This window comes from Polyodon spathula, chromosome 16 (genome assembly GCF_017654505.1).
Source record: "Polyodon spathula isolate WHYD16114869_AA chromosome 16, ASM1765450v1, whole genome shotgun sequence".
Lineage (NCBI taxonomy): Eukaryota > Metazoa > Chordata > Actinopteri > Acipenseriformes > Polyodontidae > Polyodon > Polyodon spathula.
The window spans coordinates 36919114-36931475 of record NC_054549.1 but is presented as its reverse complement, the minus strand read 5'-3'; the positions used below and the strand labels follow the sequence as shown (position 1 = coordinate 36931475).

General features: G+C 40.2%; 1 protein-coding gene across 2 annotated transcripts in view; it reads right to left on the bottom strand.

The window, feature by feature from the left end:
• LOC121328816 (voltage-dependent calcium channel subunit alpha-2/delta-2-like) overlaps positions 1 to 12362 on the bottom strand; it is a 185657-nt gene that overhangs the window by 57732 nt on the left and 115563 nt on the right. For both annotated transcript variants that reach the window (XM_041273897.1, XM_041273898.1), the window contains exon 6: positions 5269 to 5416. In XM_041273897.1, the coding sequence (XP_041129831.1) occupies positions 5269 to 5416 (148 nt within the window). The remainder of the gene's footprint in view (positions 1 to 5268; positions 5417 to 12362) is intronic.

Genomic DNA, 12362 nt, shown 5'->3' with positions numbered 1-12362 from the left:
AGATGTAAAATAAATTTGTTCTGTCACTGAGAGGAACGTCTGAACTCCACAGCTCAGAGCCGTGTTTTCCTTAAAAAGTCAGCCTCTGGCTTGATGGGTTCCTTCTCATTCCTGGTACGGGGCTCTGGCTTGATGGGTTCCTTCTCATTCCTGGTACGGGGCCCGTGTGTAATTTATAGTTGTGTCAAGCGAGGATGGGGGTGGTCGTAAATTATTCAGCACTTAGACTACAATCAGTCTTGTGAATCCCTTTTGAAGTTCATTAAAGTGTTGAGAGTCAGTGGGTTCTTCAATCTGCAGCGCTCTTAAAATGTTACACAGCACCTTGCAGTGTTTACAAGAAACGCATCACCTTTGCCGTATCCCGCGATGTCAGTATCTCAACCATGCTTTTTATTTTTTTGTCACATCATCCTGCTTGAATCCTATTTTTTCTTCTTTAGTGTTTTACTGTTGGTTTTTGTTATTGGCCCACACAAGAACCCATGGGTTAGACAATCTAGACCATTAATATCAAATTACATTTAATCCATCAAAACAGACTTCAAAAAGTGTCACCAAAAGCCGTCATTACAAAATCTCTCTTTTTTTTGCCAACAACAATGTGCAAGGAGTCACCCCCAGACTGCAGCAGCAGTAGTAATGACCCCCCTGCCACGCTCTCCTCGCCTGTGTCTCTGTCTGACAGAAGGAACCTGTTGGCTCACACGGACCCCCCCGGGTCTACAGGAACCCATTGCTCTTGAGTCCTGTACATCGGCTTGACATAGATGTGGAGATTCTACACATGGTTTGTTTGAAAGGCGTCTAATCTGTTGAGAAGGAGATTAAAAATGGCAGCATTTACCAAGCATTCGGGTAAAGAGATTTTTTTTTTCTGCTCGGGACAACACCTAGGCCCAAAGTCATGGAATTAATCCTTTAAAAAGAAGAAAGAGAGAGCTGGGCTGCTATGTTTTCAGGGTTTCTTTTTCATTATAAGCTATCTTATAACAAGAAATACAAGCTTTTCAAGATAAGGAGACGCAAGCAAACTCCTTTCGTTTGATTTATTCATTTGAAATTTTCTCTGACTCCTTTTTCCTTGTTTTAGTTATTTTTTTTTTTTTTGGTTGTTTTGTTCTTGTCTGCGGTCTTTTTTTAATTTATTTTTAGCTTATATAGAAAACTACATAATTAGAGGGACTTGAAATGTTAGGGGACAATGACATAGCAAACAGCAGACAAAATCCAAAACTGTATTACTATTGGGTGTGGTTACAGTTAGATTCATTCAATAGCTTTTCCTCCCAGGACAGCTTGGTTCAAATCTAGCTTACAGTAGGTCTCGAACTCAATGAGCTTCACAGCCTCAACTTTAAGCCTTAGTGGACAGCCATCAAACACTTCAGCACAGTTCAGCACAGGGGGGCAGACTCCCTGGCTGAGAAGCCCAGGACTGGTCTGTAAGGAAACTAATGTGGCGTCTGTAAATGCACACAATACCAATTGCTACGCAAGTATGCTTCAATTTATTGAATTCAATATTCAAAAGTTACACACATATAGCTTAAACATTTATCGTTAGACACAACCAATGTGGCACCAGGGGATAAACAGAAATCAGATGATTGGCTTCCTAATGTTCTGAGAGAAAGCTCAGGTATGGAGATGGTATGAGATCTCAAGTGCGTGTGTGTGAAACTTTGTGAGCTCTGCTTACACTTGGTTTTCCTAACACTATCTAAGCACTATTCATTTCTTGGCGTGAGTTACAATGCTGTTCCAGACACTGAACATACACCTCTTCTACACAAGGTCAACTGTACCCCACTTTATCAATTCCTTCTTCCTGTGTTGTTGTTGTTGAGAAAAGAAAACGTATATTTTAATGTCAGTTTAGAAGGCAAGCAAAGTGTCAGCAGATTTGACAAACGGCACTATTTTCCTCTTCCGTCTCTAATTGTTTGCTATCTGCACTCCGTAAATCAGTATTCGTCACACAAACACAAACGCACACACACACTCTCTAGAAATAAGAGAGGAGTTAAAACTGATAAATAATAAATAAGCCTTCTTTCTCTGGACTGATTGCGTTTTAAATTAAAGGCGACACCGTACATAATAAACAAATAAAATGTAATTTGGGTGTTTAGTGGTGGGTGAAGTGGTGGGTGTTGAATTCAATGTTTTAATTAGCGCTTGGAGGACTGATAGTGCCCCTTCACTGGGTCGAGAGCGGGGCCTGGTTTGGGCAAGGGGGGTGTTACAGTATAGTTGGGGAGATCAAGTGGAAAAGTACCTATTTCAAAACCTCCCCAAACGCACTTGACGCCCCTTTTTCCAATAGCTGCCCCTTGATACAGAATGTAGGACTCTATGTTAGTGATCAGCAGTTGAGAGGTATGCCCATGATATAACTTTGAGTAACCATCATTATAAACCTTTAGATCAGCTTTCATACTTGCAAGCTTGTGCTCTAAACACTTTCCTGATAAATAGATCATTTTTTGGTCTGATGGGTAATGCAATGCAAGTCCCCTGCTTGCATAACTAACAAGGCTATACATCTATGTTTAATAACATAGCGATTTCCCATCTAAACTACCATACAATTGTGTTTCTAGTTTTCTTTGACATAAGTGGTAAAGGCTCACGCTGTATACAATATATTACAGTTGGCAGCAAAGCATTAGGAGCGATATACAGTTCAAGAAGAATTAGATGAAAAGGAGAAAGAATAGAAAGAACGTGTTTACAGAGCTTGCTAGTCATGTGTCTGTGTCACGTTGCAAATGTATAATCTCTGCCAAAAGCTCACTGCAAAACATCCGACAAGTCAGCACTCTCTCCGATCAGTTACTCAGCCGACGAGGAGTGCAATCTAACGTTTCAAAAAGGGGATTGTGAACGCAGAGGCGTCTAGAACTTCCAACAGTCAAAAAATACACAGCCCTCATCAGAGAGGCCAACTCATTATTACAACAACACAGTTAATTACATAGTAGTTACTTAGTAAATACAATGTGCACTTAATCTTTTTGTAACAATATAACCCTAACACTATCCCTAACCTTTTTCTAATACAACTGTGTATAAAAAAGATTTACACATTAAGTACATTGTAACTATGCATACAACACTGTAATTATGTGTAAGTACACATGTATTTATGAAGTAACTGGTAAGTAAATGCACAGAAATGAGTGATACTTAATGTAAAGTTTCTATGAGGGTATAAATAAAAAGCTGAGTGCCACAGGCGAGAGGTCAGAGAATTACCCCCCGTCCCGAAAACGTTACCCAAATCAGCAGCCATAGAGGAAGAAACGACATTCTCCAGTCACCGTTCACAATCCGCTCAATACTCTGCACCATTTTGCTTGCGATTTTAAATCAGTCCCTGAAAGCTGGATCTTATGTCTCTCACTCTCGCTCTCACTCTCACTCTCTCTCATGGAGAACAAAAGCACTAAAATAAGCCCTATAAGTTTAACTCATAATATCATGGCCTGACAGCATGGGTGTTCATTTAGTCTTAGTAACAGGATGTTTTTTTGGGGTTGCTGGTTTTTTTTTTAGTGCTATTTTAACTGAATGACAGTCTTCCCATTTTGCAGTCCAAGACCCTTTTGCAGTCCAGGACCCTTTGCGATAGACTTTCAAACAGGAACATAAGAAAAGTAACCATAAGGTGGCCTTAGCCATAACTGAACCCAGATTCGCAACACGTCGGTCTATTACTAGTTAAGATTCCTTATGCATTATGTGGCCAGCTGCCCTTTACAACTTGTGTTTAATTATTTCCCCCTGACTGCTGAATATGTTATGCTATTAATTGGCTTGAATACATTTATCAGAGTCACAACAAAAGACCCAGTGGGTGCAGTGACACAATGAAATGCACAAAGCAATCTGGATGCTGGCCATTAGCACTCTAGGGCACAAGCCTCTGTTTGTTAAGATGATGGAAAAACCATTTCTTTTAGGGGTGTTTTTTGTTTTGTAGAACATCACTTGTTGACGGTGAAACCAAGGATATCGTGAACCAAGCAGAAACAACCATCGAGAATCATACAGGAGACACGAAACAGAATCTGAAACAGGAACTGTACGCGAAACAAAGTAAACTAATTACATTTCATTCAACAGGAAATTGCACATGCAGTAAAGCTTCTTTAAAGCGTGAGAATTACATAGGAATTGTTTTCATGTGTACTAAGAGACAAAAACAAATACGTGCTTACTAACATATATATATATATATATATATATATATATATATATATATATATATATATATATATATATATATATATATATATATATATATATATAATTATATATATAAACACCCCTTAAGTCTGTGGAAAAGTGAGGTAGGGAAGCATATCATTGTTGCATCTGCTTCAATGTACAATGCTTTAACTAGTGCTTCAGTGCATAGGGACCTCAACAAGAATGGAATCGTGGCTTTATCCGATTAACAGATTATTCTGAGCTGAGAAGTTGCTACTCTCCATTATCTACCCACTCAATCCTAGGCCACAAAACATTTGCATTCCCTAAACTCGCTGTCAAGCAGCACCCTCTGGGTTCTTTTCATTATTTGCTCACAGCTCCAGTCCCAATTTATTTTTCAAGAAAAGTGTTTTTTTTTTGTTTGTTTTAATAAGCATTGATAATTAGAAAAGAAGACGAGTGAATGTTTGACCTGAGCTAATTAGAAAGTTTTGAGACTTGCCAGTTAATCATCGCTGAAATAATGATTCATAAAACGGTTCATTATGGTGCTAAGGAAGCAGTTTCAATCTCAGTAATGGCGACGGTCCCAGACAGGACACTGCAACGGTCTTGTTTCACTTTCAAAAAGAAAAAGAAAAAAAAAAAGAATCAATAAGCGGTTTCTAGCACTACAGCTTCTCTCTGTTGCTCTACAGCTAACTCCAGGCCAGGCTTTCTTTATCCAACAAGGATTGTCTTACACACTGAATGGCCAAACTGGAGAATGTAAAGAAAATGTGAAAATCTCACAGCCTGCAACAAAGCATGCTGATGCGTGTGGACATGTGGTTCACAGATGTTAATTTTGTAAGCTCTTTGAGAGTTGGGTGCAACTATTCAATAATAGGTCTCAGTGACTTCACATAGGTGAGAGTGAGGAGCCCACACAACTAACTCACCCAACATTACTGGCTTCCAACAGCGCTCAGATATTAACAGAAAACTGGCATTTTCTTATTAATTCCCAAACGAGGACACTAAAAAGTTCCTTTGCACAGCACTTACAGCCCTTGTAGATATCAGTGGGGATCTGCACAGCGGTGCTGGAGTAGTTGACCTGGTTTTTAAAGTTGGGATCGTCTACGAAAGTCAGCTGCAGCTGCTGACTGGTGGATTTCGTCTGAGCTCCTTCTTCACCATCAAATTCATCACCCTAGAACAGAAAGGAATATCGTGACTCTAACAAACACACTCTACTGTAACTGCTTTAATGACACTCGAAACAGGTACAGAGATGGGAACAAAAGCACGCATTTGCTGGTTTATGAGGGACAAAGGACCCAGATTTATAGCGGGTTATATTGTAAGGAAACTAATTTGATGTCTGCAAATGTTACCAATTGCTATGGTAGAAAATTTTCATTTATTGATTCCAATACAGTTGAAAAGCCTGAACTGTCCCAAACTGTCCTAGTGGACCTGCAGTCATATGGTAACCCTAAGGTGAATACAACTTATAAGAAAGTGGATTTAAAGAGTTTAAAGAGAGTCGGCACTCATCTAAGCATTTAGAAATAACTTGAACCCAAGGGGTTAACCCACAGACTGAAGTAACATGCAGAGTACCTTTATAGAGATCAGGGGGGTCGAGAGCGGAATAATAAGGCTCTGAACCTCCCTTGCTTTGCTCTCGTTCTTTTTGAATGGCTCGCGAGTGCCCGGTAAGCGCTGTGCATTAAACAGTGGGAGGGCTCCTCCCCCCTGCATCTTCGCTGCTGTTTATCAACCCCTTCCCCTCTATACAGCAATGCACAGAACATGGCAAACACGCATTTCCTGCTATTGGCTTGTAGTGAATCAACAGAACAGAGCACGGAGGTCAAGCTGACGGAACCCAGCACTAGGTGGCCCCAGGAGGCAGCAGTACCCATCTCAGTTCCATTTCCATTATACAGTCACAGGCAGAACTTGACATGCTTATATAGGCTAACCCCATGCAAAATTAGCACTACGCTGAGTAACCTGAAGTCTATGTCAATTAAAAGGACTGCTCACTACCTGCTCCCTCCAAACGTGTATTTTATAAATGTCTTAATTAAACATAGGTTACAGTAGATGTTAATTTGGGTTTTGCCAGCTACAAAGGTTTGTAACTGTCAGTGTTCTGCCTTGGATTTACCAACATACACATACATAATGTACTATGTAGTACCATAACACTGCAGAATGCTTCAGTAAATGCCTGATATTGCAGTGCAGTTACTGTACCAGCACAATTAGCCCTTATGAATATAGCTTGCCTTGAAAACCAGTCCTTATCTGGTAAAAAAATACATCCTATATCAACCTAACCTCCTATTAGTTCTACAGGTGGGTGCCTGTCAAGTGACTGTGGTGGTCACAGTGCTTTTAAAATAAAAAAAAAAAAAAAATAAGGGCTAAATATTCACACCACACCTCCCTCAAAACTGCTAATTACACGTCTCGGTTTAACCTCCTGTCCTGTTTCAACAAAGCAGCAGGTACCAAAGCTATCAAAGAATGCATTGAAGAGGACCAGAGGTAATCGTGCTGCCAATAACGATGATCAAACAATGCTTAAACACAGTGCGCACTTCCCTAAACCTCCTCTCCCCTTCTAGCCTTTGAATCTGCATTGCCGTTACAGATCACTTGGTAAGTGTATAGTGATTGCTATAGCTAGCTGTATCCACTTGAAGCTTAAACACCAGACTGGGAGTCCAAGTTCAAATCATTGGAAAAATGTAGTTTCTGCAAATTAGTCAGAACAGTGTCAAAGGAACATCGTCTGTTCTCCTCCTTATATATATATATATATATATATATATATATGATATATCTTATAATATATATATATATATATAGATATATATATAACTATAAAGTAGTATGTATTAAAAAGTTAATTTCATCAGACATTTATTTCAATTTTGGCTGCATCTTTCATGCTTTTAATGTGTAATGTGACTGCAGTGATAGAGCGCTGTGTGGTTGATCGGACTGGAGTGACAGGAAGTCCTGTTGTATTGATTACACATAAGTTAGCCCCAATCAAGTCTAAAGTAAGTGTTCAGGGGCAATCTTGCACAGTATAATAGGCCCACATCTTATTAAAGCAATCCGTTCCCCCTTACGCTTCTTGCTCAGAAGCACTCAAGGGGCCCATGGAATTCCTGTTCTATGAGCTCCTGGGCTGGAGAATGTTCCCAGCAATATAAACTTATTTCACAGCCAGGAGAGAATACAAAAGTAATTGCCTACTATTAGAGTGCAGGCAGTGTAAAAAATGAAATTTTGATGGAGTTGTGTTCGAGAAAAAGCATCGGTTCACCGTTGGTTATTTAGGCATTGCAAAAGTGGCCAAGTGACTTTATAGTCACCCCGCACTGTATCTTTATCGGGCCAAATTGCAATTCAACCCTAATAACAGAGCTGCTGATGCAAAGCAGGTATTTTGAGGCAGGGAAGCTGCTCAGCAATGTGTCCAAATAATGATGAGGAGGAAGGCAGCGTGCTGCTCTTCAGAGGAATACACATTATCATAACTACCACCCTGCACATCGAACCACTCTAATGTGCACGCCATCTACCACACACAAGCAGACGCATCACAAAAACACTTCACAATAATATATGGCACTGTCTTGATCTCCAACAACAAAAATTATGGGAAGCAATATTGTGCTGTATATATAGGAATTCACACGCTGCTTTATTTTTGCTTTATATGGGTCATTTCCATTATGCAAAGCACTTATGTTTCAAAACCTTAACGTGAAGGGGCTTCTTTACATGGCTATGTGTTTGAGAAAGAGCTATTATGCAGTTTGTAATACATCCCCAATCCAGCCATTATATTCTGTGTAAACCCACTTCAATCCAGCCGTGAGATCTCTAATATGCCCTCCAATCCAGTTATTATACAATCTGTAAATAGACTCCAAATCATTCTATGCATTGGCTGTGCTGTATTATCCTGCTGCAGGAGGTGCAACCCAGTACAATACAGCACAATACTGTGCAATCTGCCATGGTTTCTTTCATGCAAGCATAACACAGAGCGCTTTACAAGAGATACTATGTCTTGAACCTAGCTGAACCTCCACTGAATCTGTACCTCTATTATTATTGTATTAAAAAAAACAAAAAACATCCATCACATTTAGACACCCCCCCCCAAAAATCCAAAAGGTGTTAAATGTCAGGCTAGGATGAAGGGCATTCAGAATTTAATCTTACTCCATTAATGTGACATTTTGGATTCAATCTTGATAAGCTATCAAAAGAAGAGAAAGCGCGTCGTTTCCAGGACCTGTAATTTAAAAATAAATAGGATCTAGATCTAAACAGTTCCTTTGGCAAAGTTCTTCAGAGGCTGTGTCTGCACGCACTCGGCTGCACCAACTCTCTCTAAAAGATCATTCCATGAATTAACTCAGCTTTGTTTTGTATTTTTTAAATGCACCCCCCCATGAAAGACACACAGGATGCTGACATTTTACAGGAATTACAATGCTTAAAATTGTAGCTTCAAAATGCCATTGTAATTGATTTTATTGTAATATTTAATGTTTGCAATCCTTCTGAGTGGCTCTGCGTTCTACTACTCTGATACTGAGCGAGTATCTATACATCTGTTTATACCAGACCTTACCTGGCTACAAGCTGGCTTAAAGAATCCTAACAGAGGAGAGAGAGAGAGAGAGAGAGAGAGAGAGAGAGAGAGAGAGAGAGAGAGAGAGAGAGAGAGAGAGAGAGAGAGAGACTAGCTTGGACCAGCTCTGTAACCTGTGACTTCGGATGACATACTTGTCTCTATTTGTTACATGCTGATCTGGCCAGCGTGAAACTGCCTTCTCTGTTAGTAAGGCCCGCATGTAACAGAGCTGTCATATCAGGACCTGTCATCCCTCTCCAACCAGCTGGAAAATCTGAAGGACGTTGGGAGATCCTCTCTGAACTGGTAAAGGGTTAAAGCTGTGGGTTGACATAAATGTAATTCCAATACCTATTTCTAGTCCTTTGAGGTGATTTATGGCTAGGTTTTAATTGTCTATTAAAATGCAATTACAAGCTGTTGGAATAAATGAAATTCGAAAGGGACCGAGATGGACCCTGAATCCATAGGTATGCCACAGGACTGCGGAGGGCCTTTTTGGTGCCTTGTGAAATTATTTTGCAGCAGTAACTTACAAAGATTTAAGATTTTGAGATGTCTTAGAAGTACAGAGAAGACTTCTGTCTCAGAGAAGACTTCTGTCCAAGCAAAATAATGTAATATAAGGTGCTATTGTTTGCAGTTTTCCCATGCTTTTCCCATGATTATACTATGCATTTACCATCATTCACCCTGGTTTTCCATGTCTATTAAAATCTCTACCATGATTACCATGATTACCATGCTTACAGCAGCACCAGACTGTGGACCAAACATTTTCTCAAGACTATTTACAGTAACACCAGTTTCTCTGGACTCATTAAGTAGTTTATATCACATTATTTGCAAGTATCAAAGAATTCATTAAAGAGCAAGCAGCATGAAAAAGGTTTGACAGTTTCCCCAAGTTATATGGTGTTTGTTAATGTTTTTTCAAATTCTCCAGACAGAAAGGTTTTTTTTAATCCTTAATCTCCCACCATGTGCAAGTATCATGTCCTAAACCCAACCCTGTGTTGCATGAGTCTACTTGCCTGTGGTTAGAGAGACCCATACAACAGATCTCCTCCTGCCTCTGCCCATACACCACCTGCCTGACATAGAGAAGGAAACAGGCATGGCACTGGTACCCCCCTGTAGTACAGCGCACCTGTCACCTTTCAGCATCTATCCACTCACTGCCCAAGCATTAGAAACCAAAGAGGCAGTTCCACTTAGTGCAGATCAGGCACAATGCGAGGAGGCTGAAGATCCCTGTCCTCATAATAGGCGACTGGATGTCTGTCTCCTTTCTCTAAAAGCCTTCAACACTGAGAGACTGTCAGCATTCATAGGCTCTTCACACTGATCTGTGTCAAAGGACAAATAATACTAATTATCTCAAGTCGGTAAAGCTGAAGAAAAAAAATTACATATATATATATATATATATATATATATATATATATATATATATATATATAGTGAGAGAGAGAGAGAGAGAGAGAGAGAGAGAGAGAAAGAGAGAATAAAATAATACAAGAATAAAAGAAACTGTCTGTGTCCTGTCTTTTTCATCGTTTCCACTAGAAATATAAATTGAATGTTTTATTAATTTGGTTTTTCTAATAATTATTTTTTCCTTTGTTGCTGTTAACCCAGCTTCCTGACACGATGAGAGAGGTTTGTGGGCTAGATTCTCAAAACGATTTACAACACGCTTTTTATTCATCACCACACTTTTTATTTCATGAAGGAAAAAAAAACAGTAATATACAACTCAGGCATTACATTCAGGAACTCAAAAGCAGTCTTAAGTTGCTTCTTATTCGTTTTAGACTAGTATTTCTTTCTTTTAGAAAAAAAAATTCCTTCTGACGAAATAGCTTTGGGAAATGCTGCTGACCTGGTGAAATCAATCCTGATTCTCACTTGACATGAGTCAAAGATATTTCATTATCAGTACCGGGTATCCAATCATGCAGATTCAAGACAATGTACTGTGTAGAGAACTCACTAAATAAGAAATGGCACAGTTCAGTACAGCACAGAGAACTGGGTACAGTGACTGTTCTAAAAGTTCAGATACAATACAGAAAACTCAGGGCCAGCAAATGCTGAGAAATCAGTGATGGGAATCGAAGAGCCAGCAATGTTTCTGCTGTATGAACTGCAGTCAAAGCTGTCAATTATTCAAAAAAAAAAAAAACCCTATCGCTCCAAGCCTCTCACCCTCCACTGGATTTTACATAATAAATTCATTACATGAAGAAAAACAATCAGTCAGAAAACCTGGAGCTTGTCTGTTTGTGAGGAGAGACAGGGCATGCAAGGGGGAGCGGGGGTGCTGTGGGGCTTTGTGGCTGGGCCTCTGGGTGCAAGCTGACAGGGGAGTCCTTGCAAGGCCCTGAGATGAGAGGGGGGTTGAGGGAGGGAGTGCAGGCTCGCCGTGATTGACTGACTAGAATTATTTTGAAAAGCCTTCAGTCTTCCTAACGAGTCGCGGGCTGATTTCTGTCAGTCAGTTCCACGCTGCCAGAACGCAAGCACAAACACGTCAGCTGTTCCGTCCATCATTACTGAACTGCTAAGCAGCAGCCTTACCTGTACTTAAAAAAAAAATAGCAGACAAAGAAAAGCGAAAAATCAGCTTTCCTACAATAGAACCTGCAGACGCAGTGAAGCGTTTTGCTCCCAAATCGCCTCACATTCACTGCCCTGCCAATTCAGATGAAGTGCTGCTGTAAGGCAATCATTGGCTGGCAGTGAATGCTGGGATGCTGGTCGCTCACATGATTCTAGTTAGGGCAGCCAGGCTTTTATTCACATGGTACTTCTCGGCAGATGTTGTTTCTGTACTGCAAACACAGAGTAACCCAGTGTAGAGTTTCGCATTGCACCCTGAATGTAAACCACTTTAATAATTAGGGTCCACAGTAAGTACCTCCATTATACCATTCGCCTTAAGGCATTAACAAAAAATGCTTGGTGACTAGTGAATAGGAATAGTGCACCACCACTGCACTCAAAGCCATTCCCTGCCTGCCTGCCTAATATCAACATTCCTGCTGAATGCTCAGCCGAAGATCAAAGCACATGCAGCACTCCTGTTGCGAAGATGGGAACCTTGTTAAGCAGCCTGTGCAGCTCGCTGGAGTAGGCACTGCCAAATCCTCGGCATTGGCGGCAGTATGACTTGGCAGGCATGTCCAAAGCCCCCTTTTTCATGAATTTAGCGAATTTAGCGATTTGAAAACTTGCAGGGTTCTGGCACCGTGCTCTGTGTTTTTTTAGTTTTTTTTTTAAAGAAGTGTTTACTTCACAGCTTGCCATTTTGGCCTTGCACTGATGTGTGTTTAGAAGATGTACATGCAAGCATTTTGAAAGCCATCTTTCAGGCATTTCCTTGGCTTCCCTGTCACTGTCGCTCTCCTCCCTGATTACTGTGGAGACGCATTTTTAATTGCCAAAAGTTTTTTTTTTTTTTTTGTACTGCTTGATC